The sequence below is a fragment of the Lolium perenne genome, chromosome 7 (genome assembly GCF_019359855.2).
Source record: "Lolium perenne isolate Kyuss_39 chromosome 7, Kyuss_2.0, whole genome shotgun sequence".
NCBI classification, from domain to species: Eukaryota; Viridiplantae; Streptophyta; class Magnoliopsida; order Poales; family Poaceae; genus Lolium; species Lolium perenne.
Window position 1 is genome coordinate 6,842,795 of NC_067250.2, and position 22,814 is coordinate 6,865,608.

The window sequence follows — 22,814 nt, forward strand, 5'->3', positions numbered from 1 at the left end:
CCTCCCCAATGGAATTGGGATTGCTTGCTTTGCAGGATGATGGATGAATCGCGAGCGAGTGTGAATGTGCGTGCCTTGTTTGGATGGATTTGGGGCCTTTGCTCTCCTTAGGCTGGTGCCAATGGGGGCGGTAGAGGAGGCGATAGCGCCCGGCGTGGGGCGGGAGGCGGGCGGGAGAGGGGCGGGACGGGAGCGAGGGGCGACGGCGGGGGCGCCGGGCGGTATCGCCCGCTACCGCCCGGCTACCGCCCGCGTTGGGGGCGAGAGCGAGGCGGGAGGCGGGCGGCAGCGATGGCGGGGTGGGGCGAGAGGCGGGGCGAGAGGGTAGGGCTGAGGTGGCGCGTTGTGATTGGTCGTTGGGGTAGCCGTTCTTTGGTTCAAAAAATCCGAAAAAACCCCAAAAATTCATCTCCACCCCCCTATAAATACCCCCATATGGTTTCAGTCATTCCACACCTCCACTCTCCATTTCCATTCCACTCAACGCCATGTCTTCGTCCAGCAGCAGTTCGAGCGACGGAGTGGAGGGTGATTTCGTCGCTGCATTCCAGGCGGAGTATGAGGAGGAGATGCTCAACGAGGAGGTGGTGCCAAGACGTCGACGCCACCGAGAGTTCATCAGGCGTGATCGTCTGGGTGCCCACGATCGGCTCTTCGAGGACTACTTCGCCGACGACTGCAACTATCCTCCGAGCTACTTTCGGCGAAGGTATCGGATGAGGCGATCCCTTTTTCTGAGCGTGGTACAAATTTGGACAACATCTATGAGACAGTTGCTTCAAATGTCGGCCCTGCAATACACCACCATGCACCACCAAGCCTAGCAGCCAGGATTCAGATGGACACCGAAATGAGGGAGTCACCGATGTATACACAACTACAGCATGATTTGATGGAGCATGTGTGGGCTAATGCCTAGATTATGTAATGTTTTCACATTTTTATGTAATCTTTTCAAATTTTTATGTAATTTTTTTAATGATGTAACCGGTAACAATTTTAGTTCAATAAAATAATTTCTTGCATTATTTATATTGTTGTAATGTGAAAATAAAAAGCTGATGTCGAGGAGAGAGAAAAGCTGACGTGGAGGAAAGAGAAGTAAAGCTGTCACTATAGCCTGTGCATTGGCACCGTGGGGTGAGAGTGGGGTGAGAGTGAGGAAAAAAGCTGACGTGGCGGGTGAGAGTGAGGCTATGCATTGGCACCAGCCTAATGCTGCTACACTAGTCTCTTGTGTCTTGTCTTTTCTTCTGCTGCTCGTCCCTCGCTCTGCTAGTCGTCGTCTACACAAACACAGGGAAGAGGGAGAGGGAGAGGGACGGCTCCAGGGAGCCCAGGGGTATATGAAGTTGTGTGTCATTCCTTGTGGTATATGCTTTTTTTATGGAAGTGTACCATCCCTTAGCATTCGAGACCAGTACAATACCACCCTGATGTTGACGAGACATTTCCTTAAAATAAGTCCCTTTAAAGAGATGCAACTCCAACAAAAGAAATGGAAGTCATGATTCAAGACCAGTATTAGGAAAAAAAAAATTGTTGCTTCATCGAATATATCCAGGCTAGTCTCTCATCATTCATGCCACTATAATCTTCTTAATTGTCTGGTTTCAGCAAAGCCATCAGAACACACCTACACTGCACAAAGCACACAAAATATCACTGCACCTTTCTGTAAATCTACTTATCTACATAACTATGTTTCTAGGGAACACCCACTGAAAAAATTCCACCAAACTTTGAGGTGTGCTTCTTTTGACTAATGTATGTTTCTCGACTCGGATATCATGCTAACTGACCAGCGAAAATACCGATCGGAACCTGGCAACGCGCGAGGATGAAAGCGGAGCCAATCACAGAGCGGCAGGTCGTCTGACAACATTTGTATTTTCAGCAGTATATGATATGTAGGTCTTCGTATTGGCAGTAAATCCTCTGTCCTCTTTACTCCTTCCTTCCCCACGCATTAAATCCTCAGCCTATCTTCCTCCTGCAGTCCTGCTCTCTCCCCAATTCTTCCTCCCGTGGGTCATCCTCCTGTGCTTCTATTCGGAGCAGCTCCAAGAGGACGGCCACATGGAGAATGGGGTAAGATAGGCTGGTCACGAGGAGGCTGGCCACGGGGAAGACGGATTTGCGCCCCGACGTTGTCTTCGTGGGCGCCGGTTGCGGGAACACCGGGCACGGCCGCGGGAATGCCGGCGACCGGTCGCGGTGATTGGCTCGATGACCGCCGGCCACGGGTGCGGGCGCGGCCACGGGAACGCCGTGGAGTGGCTCAAGGACCGCCGGCAGCGGGAACACCGGGCGCGGGAACGCCGGGCAACCGGCTGTGTCGGGCGTCGTACCGGAAGGGGCTCCCCGTGGCGGTGAAGCCGTCGATGAGGTCCAGGTACGCCTCAAGGTCGTGGCGGCTGGCCAGGCCGACGGCGGGGCACAGGCACGGCGAGTTCTTGCTGTCGATGCGCAGCTCCGCGCCGGCATGCTGGTACTGCTGAGCTCCTCGCCCGCTCCCTCTCTCTCAAGCGCATCACCGTCAGGGACAAACCTCGACTTCCTCGCGCATGTTCGATTTCTTCAATTTCCTTTTTCTTTTTGTTCCTCTCTGCTGTGTTGGATACAGATTTTCCCTGATCTCATTCTAATCTTGTTATTTTTTCTTCCAATCCAAATGGCCGTAACTAAATAATGTGTGTCTTTTCTTCCGATCCAAATGGTCCTTTTTCTTCCGATCAAAATGGTCCATTAATAATGTTAATAGTTTTTTTCCATCACTAATTAATTTGGGAGAACTGCTAATGGGTATTTCCATACTTTAAAAATATTGTTTCAAAAAAAAATTTATGACACAAAACCATTCGTACAAAATGTCCATTTTAGAATTAGTACAAAATGGCATCTTTTTACATTCAACATTTTATCTTGATGTTCTTTTTAGATTCGGTACAGGCTCAATTTTTTTTACTATGTCCACCATTAGGACAAAATGCTTTGTTTGGATATTTTATATCTGCATAATTGGTTAAAAAATGTGTTCAGGAATTTATGTTTTGACCCGATCATTTTGACAATCTCCACCATTGGTTAATTGTTTCAGCCACGAACAGATATTTCCATTATTTAAATAATACTTCAGAATTATTGTTATTAGTAGAAATTATGTTAGTATATGCAAAGCTGATGCATGCACTGATGGGGTACTAATGAGCTAGTGGCTTTCACCAGAATCCCTGCCAGTTATCTGAACCGAAGTTTCATTTAAAGCACCCGCACATGCATACGCGACGCGGTATGTATAAGCATGCATATCCATAATGCTAAATCAGAGAAAATCAACGTATAAACAAATCACTATATTAGATACTAATCGCAAAGCAATCATGGATGGGCGAGATGTCGACCTCGCCCGTTGCCAGGTTCCAAACGTGCGCGTCGAACTGACCAGCCCTTACTGTGAGGAGTTATGGAGTTTCAGAGGTTTAGAGGTCTAGCTGGCTGCACTATTGCATTGACCAGCTGAAATTTATGGCATTGGCTACATTACATTATCGCATTAACATGACATTGTTTTTCTCTAGTTGGACACTGGGTTCACCATCAAACTCATCAAATATGCTTATTTCTGATGTTTTTAATAGTCAACACATGAAGAATATGATATGATTTCTAAGATCAATGCAGTCTGCCAAAAAAAGATTATAAATACTGAACAATAAATAAATAGGCATTCACAGTTGATGAGCAAATTTGATTACTTATTATCAAGAGCAAATTTCATAGGATTAGCTTCACTTTTCTCAAAACTTTAGGTCTGAGGACAAAGACAATACCTGGCGCTAGGTTGGAGTTGACTTGCGTCATCCAAAGTTAGCAGTATTGGTAGTTGTGATTCCATCTGGTTAGATGGCAAAACGAAAAGGTTCTGCCGGATATTATGACATTTCGATCTATAACATTTGAAAACAGAAAATAGTTTTCTCTGTTCAGTTTAGTGATCCAAGAAATAAAATGGCCGACTCCACCAAAAGGTCACCCATCAATCACAAGGAAAAATGAAAAGGATATTATGGCGCACAAGTAGTCCCACATGAATCAATTGGCTGGTTTCAGGAAACGGTATGGGTATGCTGATCCAGATTCATATAGCAACAAACCATCGAGAACACACACACACACACACACACACACACACACACACATTGTTGTGCATACCAATTTGGCTCTCTGGTGATTATCTTCAGAAAGCACGTTCCAGTTGCTCTTCCAATTTAGACATTTTCACCACCGTGAGACTACCATAAGATTGTGTTTGTTGAGGATAGAATGGAGACATAAATAAGCTTGACATATCCTAGCATTCATGATGCTGTTGTATGACGTAAGTAAAGTGATCAAATAATAATTAGATTCCATAGACATACCACATGCAACAATTAACAATTTATGTGAACAGTGAGCATCCAAAAACAGGGAAAGCTCAAAAACTTATCAGTAACAACGCAGATAAGATAGAAAGACAATGTGCCATTAAATTACATGAGCTGAGAGGTGGACAAAGGCATGACGATTGGATTTTAGTGAATAATGTCAAAGAAAAGAAGGATTCACTTGCCACTAACAGTTGATGATATATCTGAGGTCAATGGCAAACATTATGACTATTTTCTTTTACCGTAACTTTTGAACACCATTTTAGTGGCCTTCGGTGAGGTAGCAGGGTTAAACCAAAATGGCATGTTCAAAACTGTAGAAAGGCTCTGCTGGACTTAGTTTTTCGAAATGGCAGCAAGAGCACCCGGTTTAAAATGATAGCATAAATGAATCACACAAACTATTGAACCCCCGCCCCCACCCCCCCTAAATTAAAATTAGGCATGAAATTCAAACAATATGCATATCAGGGGAAACCCCATGAAGCTATCTAACATTCTAACTTACATTGTTATATTCAGGAGCTATCACTTCAGTGCAGGGCTGATAGTATCCTGAATTCAGACACCATGAAGGCCTATAAGGTTCATGTTGATATAAGGCATGTGCACATAGGGCTGTATCTCATATGATTGTCTTGAACTCTCCAAATTATCAACATCATTTCGGTTGTTGTACGTCGAGAAGTTCTACACCAGGACCAAAATGTAACTTAGTTCAGAATAGTGAGGACTGATAAACGCAAGATGTGTTACATATACATAAGGTTCTCCTGAAGGAGCATATAATTCATCACTAAAGTTAATCCAAAAAAGTATGTTACTCAAAACAAAATGGAAACAAAGTGATGGGGCTGCCAGACCAGTAACAAACCTCATAGTACTCGAACTTGTGAGAAGAAACTGTTTCTGGAGGCTTAACATGAATATGCAGCGGTTGTTCAGCAAAATGCTGATTGTAGCTAAAAATAGGTTGAGTCAAAAAATTTACTGTCTTCATCATAAGACAACAATTTCTGGAGGTAATATATATATCCAACAGTTATTAAAAGGATAGGAAATATGCTGCATTAGTTTGGAAGATTCAAAAGTAGTTGGTCATAATCTGAAATGTCAAGCACATAAAGAATGGTTATATTTATTCTGGCACTTCTTGTTACAGATAAAACTCTTTTGTTTATGAGGCAAGCCACACTTTCCTACTAAAGATAGCGCAAATCACATCAGGTGGAACAGATGTGTATAATTTTAAATTGTTTTGTTATGGACAACACTGGCACGTAGATGGCAAAATTGTTCACCAACTGATAATTAAACAATTATACTTCTCATAACTGAAAAAAAATATTTAAGTGTAGTCTCCTCTTCCGTTAGAGACATAATTGAGATACGCGCTCATGTTAGTGACATATTCATGTGTGATAAGCACCTGGTATATGAGATTCCTCCTCTCTGTAGACCTCCTGGTAGATCTGATTAGGAAACCAATTAGTCTCCTCAGCAATACGATGAAAACTGTATATATGGGAACAAATTGAAATAGCATGATTGAACTCCTAGCTTTGTTTTTAGCAAATTTAGTGGGTGCTCTGCTGTTCTATTTTTAGCAAATTTACGAGAAAGCAGTAGAACAGTTCAAAGAAAAGAAGAAAAAAACTTGATAAAGGGCATGACTCAGTTTGTTCTTCAGCCTCTACTATTTGTTGTGGTTATTTGACCTTCTGGGTTAAAATTGTTTGCAAAGGTTTGATAGCAATTCAGGGCGTAAATATTGTCAGGTTTCACTTAGAGCAAAAAGTGTTGTAAACTGCTATCGTAGTCAGAAATTAAGATTCAAATGCCAGACACAAAAATATGTAACTGACACAAAACCTTGAAGCTACACAATTCAGCGCTTATGCGTGCCAATCTGTACCGTGTTGCTGCCGTCGAGTAGGGCGGGCTCATGCCGGAGTACACGCCACCGTAGCAGCGGAGAGGAAGGCTCGCCGACACAGGAGGAGACGATAGCAGAGAGAAGGGTGTCGTTCCCGTCCGCGTCTGGTGCCCTCAGCGGCGGCGACGCTGGAGGTGCTAACCGACGGCGGCGGCGGCCAGGTCGCTCGTCATCGTCGAAGGGAGCGGGTGTGGGTTCGTGGGTAGGGAGTCGGAGGCGGGCACTGGGGCGTCCGTGCTCCTCGCGTCCGCAGCGGCGGCGAGGGCAAACGGGGGCGAGGACCGAGGAGGCAGGAGAGGAGACGGAGAGGATGCGCCTTCGGGCGAGGGCAGCAGGTCTGGGAGTCGAGGGACGTGGGACGGAGAGGCGGGCTGAAGGGTTGTGGACGATTCCAGTTTCATCTTAATAGGAGTAGAGATGACAGAATTCCATCTGGAACCGGACTGACTACATCTAAACAAAGTCTTACCGAGAATCACAAGCATGAAGGTCAAATTATACTTGTAAGAAAAGAAACCCATTATAAGGCGGCATCCAAACAAATTTTGCAAGCAGAGCCTACAATATATAGCAATTAGGGGGCCATCTGAGCATCTGGCCACCACCAACTCTTACACTATTTCTTGTATGAACAAACAACAAAACAATTCAAACGAAGCAACAATAATTCCATCATACATTGTCAGTTCACTTAAATATTGTGCAAATATATTTAATTAGGTAAGTCATATATAAGGTGACTTATCTCATTCAAACAATGTGGCAGAATGGCACTGGGAAGGATTGTTTGTACAGTCGTAGCAAGTAGCATTTTCTACCCTGCCTATTCATATATTAGAGGGAGTGATTAAATAAGAAGGTGCATGAAATAGAAAGCTAACCGGCACTGTTAAATGCTCCATTTTAAAACAATAAAATCAGGAAGTGGGTTGTAAGCAAAACAGTACAAAGGAAATAGCTGTACAATGATAAGCAAATTCAGGAGATTTATTTTTCACCTCTAATAAGGTACATATTTGCCTCTTTACCAGACAGCTATCTCTGTTAAAAATATCACCATCCAAATCTGGTGCACATATAAGAAATTAATCAACACCAAACCTGCAGAGAATGCCCATTAGTCTTGCAGATAGATACCAGGACATATATCTCGATTTCAGCATATCAAGAGATTGTAGCAAGCAGTTGGACAGATGTCAAGCAAGTTGCAGCATACAAAAGCCTGCTTAAGAACGCCGCTGCATAATTCAGAATTAAAAGGCCAATACGTGCTATGAAGCATCACCTTGCTAAAAGGCAGTAGCTCCAATACTTGTTATGGCTGAAAACTTTTTATCTAGACTGCTTCAGATGTAGCCCAAGCCTTCAAACCTCGGGTCCAACTGCAACAATACCAACTAAGAGTTTAAACTATCATCTGCATCCGAAACAAGAGATCTAGAACATGAATGGCCATAACTGATGGTCATACAGCCTAGTTTTGATACAAATGATAGATGAGAAAATAAATTAGATACCTCCATGTGACTGTAGAGTAAAACCGTGTTTCCGTAATAAATTTTTCCGTAATATTTGTGGAGCTGCCATTCCACAGAATGGTTGTGGAGCTGCCACCCGTTCCAAAGAATCATCCTAACTGAAAGTAATTGCAGTTGTACCCTAGCACAGAATGAGAAAACAGCACCATAATACAAAACATTTAAAATCCATTAACATCATCCAAACATAAAGGGTGTTGCCACTCCAAGAAGTATACATCGCAACATTTTGAGCTGTGCAAACTACCCCTACAGTTGTAAGCTGTTTGCCACGCCCCTAAAAAATATTCATCACAACAGTCACGAGCTGGCAAGAAACAGCTGATAGTCTACTACTCATCAGAATCAGGGAAATAAACCGGGGTCGACAACACAAGGTCGATCTCATTGAGCACGGGCGGGACACGTGAGTGAAACCAGGCAAACTTGCGAGTACCATTCAGTACCTCATCGACGTTAAACTCTAACACTGCGCCCACCACTTGAACTTTGTCTAACAATGCGCCCACCACTTGAACTTTGCCTAATCCGACACATTTTTTGACTATTTGCCGAGCGTCCTCCGCCAGACGTTGGAGCACAAGTGCTGAGTTCTTGAGGAGTAGGAGGGCTTCCGGGAAGCCGTCGTCTCCCAGCTTGGCCTCAACGAGGGGAAACAGATCATGCTTGATCTTGTCGAGCTCCACCGCCACGCCTGCCACCAGCGAGAGGAGATGGATCTGGGGGCATTGCCAGTACCTCCGCTCAATCAGGTTGCGGAGGAGGAGTGCATACGAGTCGCTTGCTATGCTCAAGGACTCCAGAGAGACGAACTTTAGAAACATGAGCCCATCGGAGCGGGCCTGCAGGGCTTGGAGGTCGGCATGGCAGGAGATGCTCACGTGGATCATCTTTTCCTTGCGGCGGCGAGACGAGATGGTGGGGGTTGTTGCGGCGGCGATATGGGATCTACTAGATGGAGATGGTGGGGGTTGTTGCGGGTTGCGGCGGCGATATGGATCTAGATGGAGATGGTGGGGGTTGCGGCGGCGATATGGATCTGGATGGGGGTTGGTGCGGCGGACGACAGGAGAGGGAGGCGAGTGGTCTCCTAGCGGCCCACGAGAGGCGAGTGGGACGGACGACAACCCATTTGCATAGGTCGAGGTTATCATGTGGAGCTCGCCGGTGCGGTCCTCTGGCAGCAGTGGCGGAGCGTGATCAAACGTTAGGGCATCTCCAGCGCGCGCGACGTCCCAAATGTCCGTTTGTGTCGCGCGGCGGACGCGAGACTGACCGTTTTTGTCCGCACGTCCGTTTGCACCTTGGGGTGGCTCCAGCGGCACGACGCATTTCCGCGTTTGCATGAAATATGAAGTTTTGAAACAACAAAATAATATTCAACGAAGTCATAGTTATTACATTTAAATTTTAAAAAGTCTGCATGCAAATAAGATAGTACTCCTCTAGGCATGATCTGCATGGCCAGCCAATGTCCATTGATGCTCAATCAGATCCGTTTGCAGCTGTTTGGAGACGTTCTCGTCAGTGACTTCTACATTCCTATGTAGATAGTCCTGCCAAGATGAAGCTCCAGGGAGTGGCGCAACCAGCTCACCTTGGAAATCCCATTGGTTCTCATTGCGGCCATCAGGACGCTCGTTCTCAACGATCATGTTGTGCATGATCACGCAACATGTCATCACCTCATGCATGGTCTTCAGCGACCATGTTCTTGCCGGGTGACGGACAATTGCCCACCGAGCTTGGAGCACACCAAACCCGCGCTCCACATCTTTCCTGCAAGCCTCTTGCATCTTGGCAAACCTCCTCGTCTTCTCGGAGTTTGGATTACGGACAGTCTTCACCAATGTGGCCCAGTCAGGGTAGATGCCATCAGCAAGATAATATGGCTTGTCATATGCATTTCCATTGATCTCATAGCTCACCCGGGGAGCTTTGCCTTGCATGAGCCTTTCGAAAACCGGTGATCGGTGCAACACATTGATATCATTGTTGGAACCGGCCATGCCAAAGAATGAATGCCAAATCCATAAATCTTGAGATATGACAGCTTCAAGAATGACAGTTTTCCCCTCCTCATGCCCGTTGTACGCACCCTGCCATCCAAATGGACAGTTTTTCCACTGCCAGTGCATGCAATCTATGCTGCCAATCATTCCTGGGAAGCCTCTAGACTCGTTGATAGACAGGAGGCGCCTTGTATCCTCAACAGTTGGCTCCCTACAGTAATACTCTCCGAACACGGCAATGACGGCTCGGCAAAACCTGTACATGGCCTCAAGACAGGTGCTCTCACCCATTCGAAGATACTCATCGAATATATCCGCAGCCATTCCATATGAGAGCATGCGAATAGCCGCGGAGCATTTTTGGTACGAGGTGAAGCCTAACGCACCTGTTGCATCGCGCCTGCATTGAAAGTACAGGTCGTAGTTTCTGACGCCCCGTAGAATGACCAAGAACAGGTCCCTTGACATCCTGTATCGGCGCCGGAACATTTTTTCCGGGAAGATCGGATTGGTGAGGTGGAAGTAGTCCTTGTGGAGGCGGGCCTGCCCTTCCACTCTATTGCGCGGCAGGTTTTTGGAGCGCCCCTTCACAGAGCCCCGGTGTTGCGGCCCCGGGTTAGAGGTGAACTCATGGATCATGGAGGCCGCAGTAGTTGCCAATGTCTGCGTGGACTCATCGGACTCCTCGTCGGAAGAGGAGTCGACAACCTCCGCGCGGAACTTGTCCAACATCTGCCACATGTCCATCTGCGTGGGTACAAACTGCGGATCAATGGCCGCGCACAATAGCGCCGAAAACACGAGTAGAAACCTACCGGCGCAATTGACCGAACAGGTCGTGGGCGGCGCGGAAGGGCGGCGCAACCGGGAGCGTTTCGGCCGAAAACAGCCGGCACGTACGCGGCGGAGCACGCTCCTGCTCTCCCGCGCGGCAAGAACGGAGCCGACGCCGACTACTGCGGCGCTACGGCCGTACGGCGCTAGGGGTGGGGGTGGTGCCGTCGCACTAGGGCAGAAAAGAAGGGGAACAAGAAGCAAATCGAAGCGGTCGATTTCGCTGTCCCTGACATGCGGGACCGGGTAAGAAATGGAGGACGCTCGGCGTGACCGCCGAGCGTCCGCGGAGACGCAAACCTGGCGCATATTTGGGCCAGGTTTGCGTCTCCGCGGACGGCCCGGTCAATTTGCGTCGCCCCGCTGGAACAGTCCCCAGACGCATTTCCGGTCACGGCGGACGAAAACGGACGCTCAGCGACCGTTTGCGTCGCGCCGCTGGAGATGCCCTTACATCACTTCGCACTTTACCAGAATGATCTGGCATACTGTATTCTCCGCTCTAAAATAGTTGAACATCTAGGTTTGTCGTAAATTAAATTTCTCTGAATTTGATCGAATTTGAGGAGAAAACGTTTCAGCGTGAACAAATTCAGATCTACATACAGAAATACTTTTGTACACCCACGCATGGGTCTGTGTTTCCGTCGCCGTCCATTGTGCCAAATCTATCATAACATGAAAGTAAAGAAAAATATAACAGATTTATCTGAATCTGTATAACATGAAAGTAAATCTATCATACTCCCGCCATCTACAAAAAAAGTATAGTAATAAATTTATCTGAATTAAGATGTATATAGACATTATTTAGTGTACATATTTACTCAAACCTGCACTAGTACGATAAATGAGTAAAGTTTAAGGACTTGACTAGTTTTGATTCCCCATAGTGGTCTTCTTCTGTAGATTATAGATGATGACATACTTCGATGGTCTTACATCCTAGACATGTTTAGGTACTTGTATATTTATTTTCAGAATTTACGGAGATTTTAAGAAAGGGTCTTCAAACCTTTAGAAAATAAAATTCCATTTAACTCTTGACCTAATAGAATTTTCAACGATAAACCTAATAAAACTAAATTGGTGTGGTTTAAAATATGATGTTGTTTTAGGCTAAGAAAACACAAAATTGATGCTCTAAAAGGGAAAAAAATAGTCCCATTTTTTATAGATTTTGTAGTTACACGCATGGGTGTGGATGTTCCTGTCATCTCTGTTGTGCTTTGAGATTCAGATAAAAAAAGGAGAGAAAAATGAATCTTTTCATCCACCGTGATAAGCACGAATCTGAAATAAATGCACGATGAAGAAAACACCCACACCCATGCGTGGTTGTGCTTTGAGATTCGGATAAAAAGAGAAGAGAAAAAAGAAATTTTTCATCCACCATGGTGAGCATGAATCTCGAGAAATAAATAGATGGTGACGAACACCCACACCCATGCGTGTAAATACAAAAGTATTTCCCTTTTTATACCCATATTGTTTTTTTATCATGGATGATAATGTATTCGGATGGTCCTACATCCTAGACATGCATAAGTACTCTTATATTTATTTTCAGAATTTATTGAGTTTTTTTTTAAGAAAAGCTCTTCAAGATTTTTTTTTTTAAACGAGCTCCAAGTAGCTCAGTACCTAATACAGTAGCAATTTTCGACTATAAATCTACTACAACTAAACTGGTGTTTGATGTTGACATGCTTTTCTATAAAATTGATCATAGGGGAAATGTAAAGTAGTTTGCCTTATGAGAAACCAAAGACTTCAATTATATTTATGATCGGATGAGTTGTTGAGAATTGAGATTCTATGGTCCCATCTTCTTTTAGCATCATTATTGACAAAGAGAAACCAGTCACAAATCACACAAAGAAAATGATAGCAGAGCGCAGCGTGAGTTTGAAGAGAGAACCATTAAAAAGAAATGGTAACATCCTCATATGATAGATATTTAATTTCATCAAATTCTACTTGCATAGTTAGCATGTGTCCTCACTCTCCAGTCACAACTTACAAGACAAAATACAATAAAGGAGAACACACAAGCGCGCACTGGCAGCAATATGATAAATAGATATCACACCTCTTCTCCCCTGCTGAAACATATCTGCAGAGAAGTTGTTTATTTCATCAGCAACTGCCAACTACAAACTACATGTGTCTGCAGGCAAGAGACGATTTCAGAAACTGCTGGTGGCTCCTGAGGTTTGTGTGTCCTTGACACCACAGGATAGTGGTCGGTACCTTCAGAGGCACGTTGCTTCAATCTGATTTCAGAGAGTTGCTCCAGCTCCTCCTAGATTCCAGAAGTCGCTGGTGGCTCAAAGGGATCCCATTCCAACTTCACTTCAGGCCATTGAGTCGATGCCCTTGGCAGCCCCAGCATGGTCAGGAATGATGTCTGTTCGTTTCAGCTCCTCCTAGATACAAAGATTCCTGACATCGCAAGGAGAAAAACATGCTTGCATTCCAAACACTAGTTTCTCCATTTGTTATGTACCTCAAAATAAGGAAGAATATAGTAGGAGTTACCTTCAGCAGAAGGGTGAGGTTGTTTTTAACAGATCATGAACTGTGCAATGAGTCAAAGTTGCTCATACCATGCTCCAGCTTCTCCCAGGTTTGAGAAAGTCTTAGCTATATGTAACTTTTGGCAACAGATGGCTGCTTCACACTAAGTAAAACAGGTGGGTATGACAGATTGAATAACCTGGCTGATACAAGAGTTACTTGTATTCTACTGGCTTGAACTACACGTAGCAAATATTGCCGTAGCATATAGCAAAGACCGTGTCAGAAATAATGTATACAAGGAAAGAATAACTTTTGAAATGTGCTTCATGCTCCAAGACAAAAACTCGGATGTCTTTCTATTAGGCAGAAGGGATTGCTGGATATAAACAGAGCACCATGGATATGAAAAAATACTGTAGACTCCTATTCTGGTGAGTTCATACCTTAAATCAGAGGCAGATGTTGACGTATTGGGTGCCATATATCTCACTTACAAATTAGCTACTGAACAGCTTATGTTAAAAAAAAAACAGCTACTGAACAACCAACACTTCAATTTCCTTCTATTTGAGAAACGTCACTGTAACTATCATCTTTTGAAAAATACCACTGCAATTCTTTATACTCCCTCCATCCCTAAAAAAGCTGCATAACTTTGTCTAGATACAGACATATATAGAAATGTTTTAGTTACAGATACATCGGTATCTAAAAAACGTTGAGCAGCTTTTTTTGAGACGGAGCAAGTACAATTTATAGATGCCATTATGCTCATTTAAACACATGTACTGGCAATTATACTCCGTATTTCCTGTCATATATGTCAAGTTTCATGCACTAACTAACGCAACCAAAAGTCCGAACTGATGGAAAGGGCGACTACAATCCACTTATACACTTCACAGCAATATACACATATACATGGTCCAACCGAATCAAGCTTTGCCTCTATGTTATATACATCCTCAAACTTGAAAAGGAATTTTCAAGTACCTATCAGTTAATGTCTTGATAAGAACAAAAAGAATTCACCATCCCCCCAGATTCAAGAAATACTGAAATTAATAGAACAAACCGTGGCGAATGATCCATGAAGCAAAATCGACTGAAAAGAATAACTAACAAAATGGAATAACATAATCAAATCATGCATCCATTATTTGGATCTGGAGCACCATCGTTCCAAAAGAAGCCATAGTAATCTAATTGCACAAATGGAATCTGATTGGGATGGCCAAGATACTAATCTAATTGCACAAATGGAAATGGTCGGTGATGGAGCTGTCATTTATTAGGCACAGGAACTGGAGAGAGAGGGGATTCGGTGGGAGGAGAAGGTGGCGGGGCACAAGTGCACAACTCCTGTTACCAGATGTTGTGGCCAAATCAGCCAGCACCACCACACCTCCCTGGATGGCTCTCCTTCAGCACCTGCGAGCCGCTGCCTCACCTCCTTTCCCGAGGGCCGTACCCACCTGAAATCCACGCCTCACCTCACCGACCGGATTGCCACTGTGGCCCTTTTTTTGCCACCGCACAGCTTGGTTCATGCGCCACGGTTGGAGCCCACCACTTATACAGTATGTATGACAGGAAATACGAGTGTATATTGGACTGTATGTGTGTCTAACTGAGTGTAATGGCATTTATGAATTGGACAGAGAATTGTAGTGGCGTTTTTCGACAGATGAAAGCTGTAGTAGCGTTTCTCAAACAGGCAGACATTGTAGTGGCATCTATCTAATTAACCCGCTTATTTATCTTTTCTTGCATGGTTCTGAAACATTTAAATGGGATGTTTGGAAATGTCAATCAACCCCAACTCATACTCAACCAACCTATATACACTCATATAGTCATATGTAATCAACACTTGTCTCAAGATATCATGCAGGGTTCACACTGGCTATTTGACCCCACTAGTGAAATAAAATTTAGGAAACATCACACATTCATGCTAATTGACAAACAGTGTGGAATCAAAAATAGCAGTATGAAGAGTAAAGCACATGGAATTACAGTGATAACTATCAAGAGTAAAGAATGATGACTAGTCAAACTTTTATCTTGTTTCGCAAATTTTCATTTTCATTCTTAGATTACAGTTTGAGTCAGCATAAAAGAAAGTATGTGCACATGTTGTAGCAAGCCAGTTACCATTTAAGTATGTCTTGCTTCCTAGCAGAACACTAAAAAGCTTAACTGATGCTTCTTTCAAGTGGCATAAGATTCTGCATACTGGGTAACATTTTCTAGGTATTTCTCCAATTCTTTTTCTCCACTCTCGAGAGTCTCCCAAAGAGACCTTCTCAATTCCACCTGCCCTTGGCTCTTCATCACAAGGTCATAAGCATACCTCATAGCATGGTTGCAGTATGCAGCCTCGTCATCCATACATTCCTGATATGATGATTCATATTGCTTTGGATTAAAAACCCACTGCTTAGCATCTCTGGTCCACCGCTTCAGTATATACATTTCTGGAATTTTGCATACATTCTTGATACTAAGAGCTTTCAGAGTATGTGGACAAAGTAAACCCATTGTTTCAAACTGACTGCAGCTGCAAGTGAGTTGCATTGTAGACTTATTCAAATGAACTGTGCAGACTCGTGACCCCCTACCTTGCATGGTCATCTCAAACCGATATGTGTCACTGTCTTCACACTGAAGCTCCTTGAATTTTGTGGCACCACACCCATCAAGAAAATATGTCTCGAATAACTTGTAGATTCTGTGTGTATACACTTTTGCTGCATGATTCAAAATATCACTGTGCTTTATGATACAAGCAGGTGGCCTTTGGGAACACCGCATATCCTCATCAAACTCTCTTTCACGCCAATCATCAGTCAGCTTATCCACAAGAACAATAACCGTGGAAAGTGAAGTAAATTTATCGGCAATGGAAGTGAATATGTTGCTCAAAATGTCAAACTGTGGCTCGTTTTCGATCCCACCATCAAAATTGCACATGTTAAGAGCACCGCACCACTTCTGCTTGAGCTTATAAAGCTTGTTCAGCCACTTGTTATCCTGCAACTTAAACTCGCGGAGCATCGCAGCCCATGTTTCCTCGAACTCTGCTTCTGAGTTGCATCCTTGCGTACACTTGGTGAACACCTTATTAAATGCTTTCGAACCATTAAGTGAACCAAGGCGAGAAGCAGCGTTCTTCTGAATGTGCCAGTGAGCAATGCGATGGCATGTGTTTGGAAACACCTCCTCGATTGCTTTTGACATGAGTTGGTCTTGATTGGTGAAGATAGTTCGAGGATGCCGGTTCCCCATCGCCTCCAAGAAGGACTTGAACAGCCACGTGAAAGATGACATAGACTCATCCACTAACAGTGCGCAGCCAAACATAGTGGTCTGCCAGTGGTGGTTCACACCAACAAAAGGCGCACAGATCAAGTTCTGTTTGCTTAAGCGATAAGTTGAATCAAACACAACCACATCACCGAAGCAGTCATAGTCCGTCCTGCTCCTACCATCACGCCAAAAGAAATTAGTCATCCGACCATCTCGGTCAATCTGAACATCCCAGTAAAACATTCCATCTATGTTTGCCCTGCTCTTCAGATGATTTACGAGGATCTGCAAGTCTCCAGTCCCTATGGCTGCTGTTCTTGTCACGCCGCTAAAACCAGGGACCATATCTGGCCTCGGAGTCTCCGCGTTGTTGTTGGTTACGCTAGTGCTTACAGCCATCTGGGACGGTATGCCCCCAACCTGCTGGCACCCACCATACAGCACCGCATCCGCGGTAGAACATGACCTCCCGGCTATAAGCGACCTGGCAGAGCGCAGAAGGTGCCGCTCTTCCGGTTTTGCCAGATTGTGGTTGTGATCAGACACGAGGCGGATGACCTTCCACTCGCCCTGGCCGTTCACTCTGAAGCGAACCATGGCCCTGCAATTGGTCCTGGTGTGCGGGTCGTTGAAGTTCTCATCAGTGAGCTTCTCGGCTTCCTTGAGCCCCTCCTTGGAGCAGAAGTAGTCCTTGGTCCGGACCCGCTTGGTGCCGGTGAAGTAGGACTGCTTCCCCTTGCGGACGCTGAACCCCGTGCGGTGCCCGTAGTCGCAGTACAGCCTGTAGGCCTCCTCCTCGCTGAGCACCACCTTGAGGAGCAGCTCCTCGGCCCCTTCCTTGCTGCCCTGCACCGTGGCGGCCTCCTCGGCATCGGCCTCCTCCGCAGCCGCTCCTTTCATCCTCGATTTGGTGCAGGACATGCATACCGTCCCCTGTATTTCCTCCATGGCCGCATCATGGCCAACAGCACCGTGCGGCACGGCTCCGTTGTGTTGGTCTGCGGTGAGCACGATGACGCCATTCTCGTCGACGCACATCGGGTCTACGCCCCCGTTGCCGCCTTCGCCGTCCGTGTTCACCATGACCTAGGAGAGAGCACCAACCCTAATCAGTATCTGAAACCTAGGCTACGATGCAGAAAAGCAACTGGGCACTCCGAGATCGGTAATCAGCCGTCGACAGGGGCGGATCTAGATGGAAAATTTCTCGGCCTCGTCGATGGGGTTTAATAACTCTGGACACGGCGCAGATGATGAAATGCTCGTACCTCAGATACCAATGGCCCGAAATTGCGGCGGAGCGGGGTGAGGGAGGTTGAACGGGGGCGGCGACGGCGACGCTCCGCGCGTCAAAGGCGGAGGGGCTGGAACCGCGGACGGAGGAGGGGTGAAGGGCGGCGGCAGTTCGAGCTCGGGCTGCGCTGGGTCGAATTGGGGGAGAGTAGGCTGAGCACTCGCTATGGAGGGGAAATTTGTTTTTGGGAAGAAAAACTGGATTATTGTTATCTTTTAGGGTTCAAAAGAAAAAGTGAAGAAATACAGCAAAGGCTACATGAATACGACTTTTTCCCTATATGACAGTATTACATATATATAGATATAGTTCTTAGGATTGGAAGTAAAAGACAAACACAGAAAAAGAACCTTCGAACTCGGTATTAGCGTTTCCGTGGATTCGTCCGTTCGGTTTCTGTCGTCCGTCTTCCGTCGTCCGTCGTCCGTCCATCCTACGTTGCCAGGTCGGTTTAGACTCCCGTACAAGAAAACAATTCTATGTCGATCCGGTCTAGGCTAGCTCGCAGCCCTGGTTTCCTATATATTCATATTCAACTGAGATCGGGAAGTCACGACCACCACGAAATCGAAAACGAGGATACCAAGTCGATCAGGACGGAAAAAAAAGTGAGGTCGCGTCTATGGTTGCAATGAGAGCGGTGGTGGAGATCTCGCCGTGGCCACAGAAAGAGGCGACCGTGCACCTCTTGTTGTTGCCTTCATCGTCTACTTGCTGTGATCCAGCCCTGCTCGAGGTGGTCTCCTCCCTCGCTATGTTGTCAGGATCCGGGAGCTACACCCGTGGGTGACGTAGGTTGAATTCTGCGTTGGTGTCTAGGGTGATGAGATATTACGATCGGTGGAGTGGAGGCGGTTTACTGTATATGGTGTTCTCCTACTGGCAAGGATTTCCCTGCCGCCATGCTTTATCTTGAGCGAGCTCACTGCCCGCACGACGTCCTCACGAGCCAACCATGGGCCCCACAGCCTCGGCGATCAGCGGGTTGATCAAGAAAACTTTCTAACATGGAGGAACCAGAGGTTTCAGTGAGGAGAAGCCAGCTTGTACATCCTCAGGTTGCTAGGCAGGAGAAGAAGCAGAGTGTTTGTGAAGCCATCGAAGGAGCTGTGTCCCTGCGCTGGAGCCCCACGGCAGCCAGTTCGATAGCCTACCAGACGGCAAGGTACGAGACTGCTAGCGATGCCATCAGCAATGTCAGTTTCGATTATGTAGTCGCATCTTTATCCGGCTAATCTCCTCCCTGTCTAATCTAGAGTCTAGATTATTTTCCTGTATTCAACAAAGGAACAGCGGCAGCATCTGTCCGGTATGGCTAATCTCCTCCCTGTCTAATCTAGAGTCTAGATTGTTTATCTGTATTCAACAAAGGAACAGTGGCGGCATCCGTTCGGTATGGCTTCCACGGCTCGATGGTGAGCGGCATTAGGAGTTGATTTTACAGATCGGCATATGCCTGTCAGCATGTGGTGGTCATGAAGCTAAAGTTTTAGGTCTCTGCCTGATCCCAATCTTTAGAACCCCATATACCTGAGGCAGTGGTTGTGATTGATTTGCTAGACGATAATCCTACACCTACGGATTGCTCTTACGGAATAGGCTTACGGATGCAACGTGGTCACGTTCATTTGAACTGATCTGGAGTGGTTGATCCTAAAAATGCGGATGCGAACCTATAGTTCATTGCCACCTCAGTCCGTAAGCTAATCTGTATGAAATTGTGTCCGTAAGTGTAGCATTACTCTTTGCTAGAGGGTCAGCTTTAACAGGCTTACAAGTTCTGAGGAATTGCCAATAAAGCCCACCATCTTATGGATGATACTAATTTCTCCTTGTGAAAGCCTTGGAGTTGTTGATGTTGCAAAACGTCTATTTGAGACGATTCTTGAGCTGGATGATTACGTATATTTGAGAGGTTCTGCTCTTCTAGAAACTACTGGTAAAATATAGGAATACTCGATGCTATATGTTTTTTGTCCAGTCCAGTATAGTCAACTTATTAGAATAATAATGGCACTGACTTTATTTTGTGCAATTTTTCTCAGTTATATGTTTTTTGTGTGTGGTCATGTCCAATTTGTTGGTTAAGATAATGTAATATATAGCAACGTGAACTAAATCTATGTACTAGGTGTATATGTACGTATCGACTCAAAAAAGGCATATGTATATGCGATTGCATACAAAGTTCTATAAATCAAGACAATATATGGACAACTATTTATCATTTTAAGGAAAAAAGGACCTGAAATATTACGACTTTGTATCAATGCTCCATTGGATTTGGAACAATTATATGTGGCGTTACACTAAAAAAAACCATCAGTCATGGTCTCTACGACATCGTCCCGCATAAGGTCATCCATGGAACTTATACCAATTGAGTGTAGAAGATGTGCGGAATGACAACGGACCATGGATCGTCGATGGGGCTTTTGGAGTAGGAAGATGACACCCATATCAACAACACCCATATAGACAAGATGGCGGGACAACATAGCCATCTAGTCTAGAAAAACTACGGAGCGGAGAGGTGGACAGAGATGAATTGGTTTGTCTTGAGCAATTATGTATATTCTTTCCATCAAGATAAATCTAGCTTTTAATAGTGAAATTCTCTATAGGCTATAAACATATTTGAAAATTAATGAATCCATGACAAATGATAGATGAATATAATTTGAAGTCTTTCATGTAAATAGTCGAAAAATCTAAAAATTGATGTCTCGCATGTCATGGCGCAGAAAATCAACATGGTAGCTGACTTTGGCACATGAATCATTTCATGACATACAACAAAATTTACCCGTAGCGCGAAAGAACGAGATGGAGAACTTTAGAATTTCTTGCGGTTTAACTTAGATTTGACAATGTTTTATCAGGATTCTTGTGTTTCTTCAAGCATACCCTTTAAATTGCTCACGTGGTTGCATAGACCTTTAAGGTGTACGAATTTTCCCGCCGAACAGGCGTTCATGGCTTTCCAAAGACACCATATAAAAGTATAAAATGTGGTGTCTAGAGGAGAGAATTGCATGTATCATATCATAAATACATATGTGCGATGCGGCCTACATTTCTAACCTGGTGTACCATGGATGGAAAACCATGCCGCTTTTGAAAAAGGGCACATGAACAACAAATGCATATCATATTCAATGACCTGCATGTGTGGAGCATTCATCTTCGATGTGAGCCGAGAACCTTCCACCTCTTTTACACGTCAGAAGTGCCTACGCAGCAGTCTCCATGTGTATGATTGACCGTTAGGCATCAAAGTCTTGTTCTTCCAAATCTGCATAAGAAGACAAATATATAATCTATTGCGCTTGTTTAAGTCTCTGATTTTCGACGGCACAAGTTGTTTATGCAATGTCTATAAGTGTCTTTTGCTTTACATGTCGGGTGAGTCTTCAACATATATATAGTATCTTGGCATGTTGTTAGCATAAAGATAGTTTGAATAATGGATGTAGCAGTTTGTGGGCTAAAAATATTTTATATTAGAAGAACATTCTAAGCTTTTCGGGTTGGGAATTCAAGAGTCTTTCACAATGGGATGGTAAATATAGGGCTGATTTAAAATAAATGAGTGAAGCAGCACAATGTTGTGGAGGAACAACTCCACCGTATTGCTACAACGTGGATAGCACAAATGTTGAAGGAACCACTTCAACATGATGCGCTAGATATCGCTCTAGGGGTGGAGACTCTCAAGAGTTCAGTCCAAACTCTCAACACACAATATCTAATCCAATATCTAAAACAAGAACACAAAATTTCTCCTTATTGATAGGTAGTAGGTACATAGTCCGATTACATAGGTAGAAGTTGGACCTCTATTTATAGGCTGCATGAGCCATCACTACTTAGCTTCACTTACTAGAGTGTTCTAGAGAACACTACGTAAGCTAGGGAAAGAACTAGAAATATCCTAGTTACAACTTATACTAGAATACATTTCGCAAAAATAAAACTTACACTAGAATACTTTGAAAACCACTACAACACACATAACTAGAGGACTATATTACCTACAATATAGTAGAAGTGTGTAGAAGCTACTATTGGATCTTACTTCTATTTTTATTTTTATTTTATTTTATCTACTGATCATCCCCTGGTTGTTTAGAACTCGAACTCGAGTTATCTTCATAGAGTGCTTGTTCTGAATGATAAAGAGCCAAGTATGCCACATTAAATGTGTTGGATATTCCCATCTCAGCTGAAAGATCTATCACGTAAGCATTATCATTTATCTTCCTTGGAACAGAGAAGGGTCCATGTTTACGTTGTCTAAGTTTCCCTTTAAAATCTAATGGCGGTCTTTCTTTTCGGAGGAATACCATCACCTTATCACCAACTTGGAATGATTTTAGCCTGGTTGCATTCACTTTTCTCCTTCTCCTTGGAGCTATTATGATTTGATTGGTTTGGTAGAATGGTGATCTTCCGCTTGTTCCAAGTGAAAGAGTAAGAATTTTCCTTCCTTTATGTGTCGTATCCACATCAAATTGCCAAGGTCTCCCAAGAAGAACATGGCTATCATCCATATCAACAACATCACATAACACATTGGAGTGATAGTATTTGCCCAAAGAGAGTGGCAGGTTGCATTGTTTGGTGATCCTCATATTCACCCCTTTTTTGATCCATCCAATAGTGTAGGGATTTGGATGGTCATGTGTCTCAAGTTTTAAATGCTTCACCAAATTTTGGGAGATACGATTTTCACAGCTGCAACTATCAACCACTAATTTGCATACCTTGCTATTCACCGTACATTTGCTCTCAAATATTTTCTTTTGTTGTGTGTTGTCGATCTACGGTGTTGAGCACAAGAGGCGGTGAATCACACATACCACCTCTTCTCCCTCTTCTTCACAAATATCTCGTCCTTTTGCATCTTCAGATTCACAGTCATCATCATCT

The 22,814-nt window shown here is 44.4% G+C and overlaps 1 protein-coding gene and 1 long non-coding RNA gene across 6 annotated transcripts; both read right to left on the reverse strand.

Moving 5' to 3' along the window:
• Positions 1 to 1,358: 1,358 nt before the first annotated feature.
• Positions 1,359 to 6,859, reverse strand: LOC127311585 (uncharacterized). 2 transcript variants are annotated; one of them, XR_011749090.1, is made up of 4 exons: positions 6,349 to 6,859; positions 5,863 to 5,905; positions 3,834 to 5,123; positions 1,359 to 1,641 (listed from the first exon to the last, which is right to left on the reverse strand). It is a non-coding gene; the product is annotated as an uncharacterized lncRNA (long non-coding RNA). The 2 variants fall into 2 exon arrangements; XR_007857767.2 differs by having other exon boundaries at positions 3,834 to 5,905.
• A 5,817-nt stretch (positions 6,860 to 12,676) lies between these two features.
• LOC127311583 (protein FAR1-RELATED SEQUENCE 9) lies at positions 12,677 to 21,621 on the reverse strand. 4 transcript variants are annotated; one of them, XR_007857763.2, is made up of 3 exons: positions 21,046 to 21,621; positions 13,295 to 17,674; positions 12,677 to 13,198 (listed from the first exon to the last, which is right to left on the reverse strand). XR_007857763.2 is itself a non-coding variant. In XM_051342024.2 (2 exons), exons 1-2 carry the CDS (start codon positions 21,064 to 21,066, stop codon positions 15,491 to 15,493), a joined length of 2,205 nt encoding a protein of 734 aa, XP_051197984.1. In that variant the 5' UTR covers positions 21,067 to 21,621; the 3' UTR covers positions 12,677 to 15,490. The 4 variants fall into 4 exon arrangements, 2 of the variants coding, with proteins under 2 accessions (XP_051197984.1, XP_051197985.1); XR_007857764.2 differs by having other exon boundaries at positions 12,677 to 12,869; positions 13,007 to 17,674; XM_051342024.2 differs by having other exon boundaries at positions 12,677 to 17,674.
• Between the last annotated feature and the right edge of the window lie 1,193 nt (positions 21,622 to 22,814).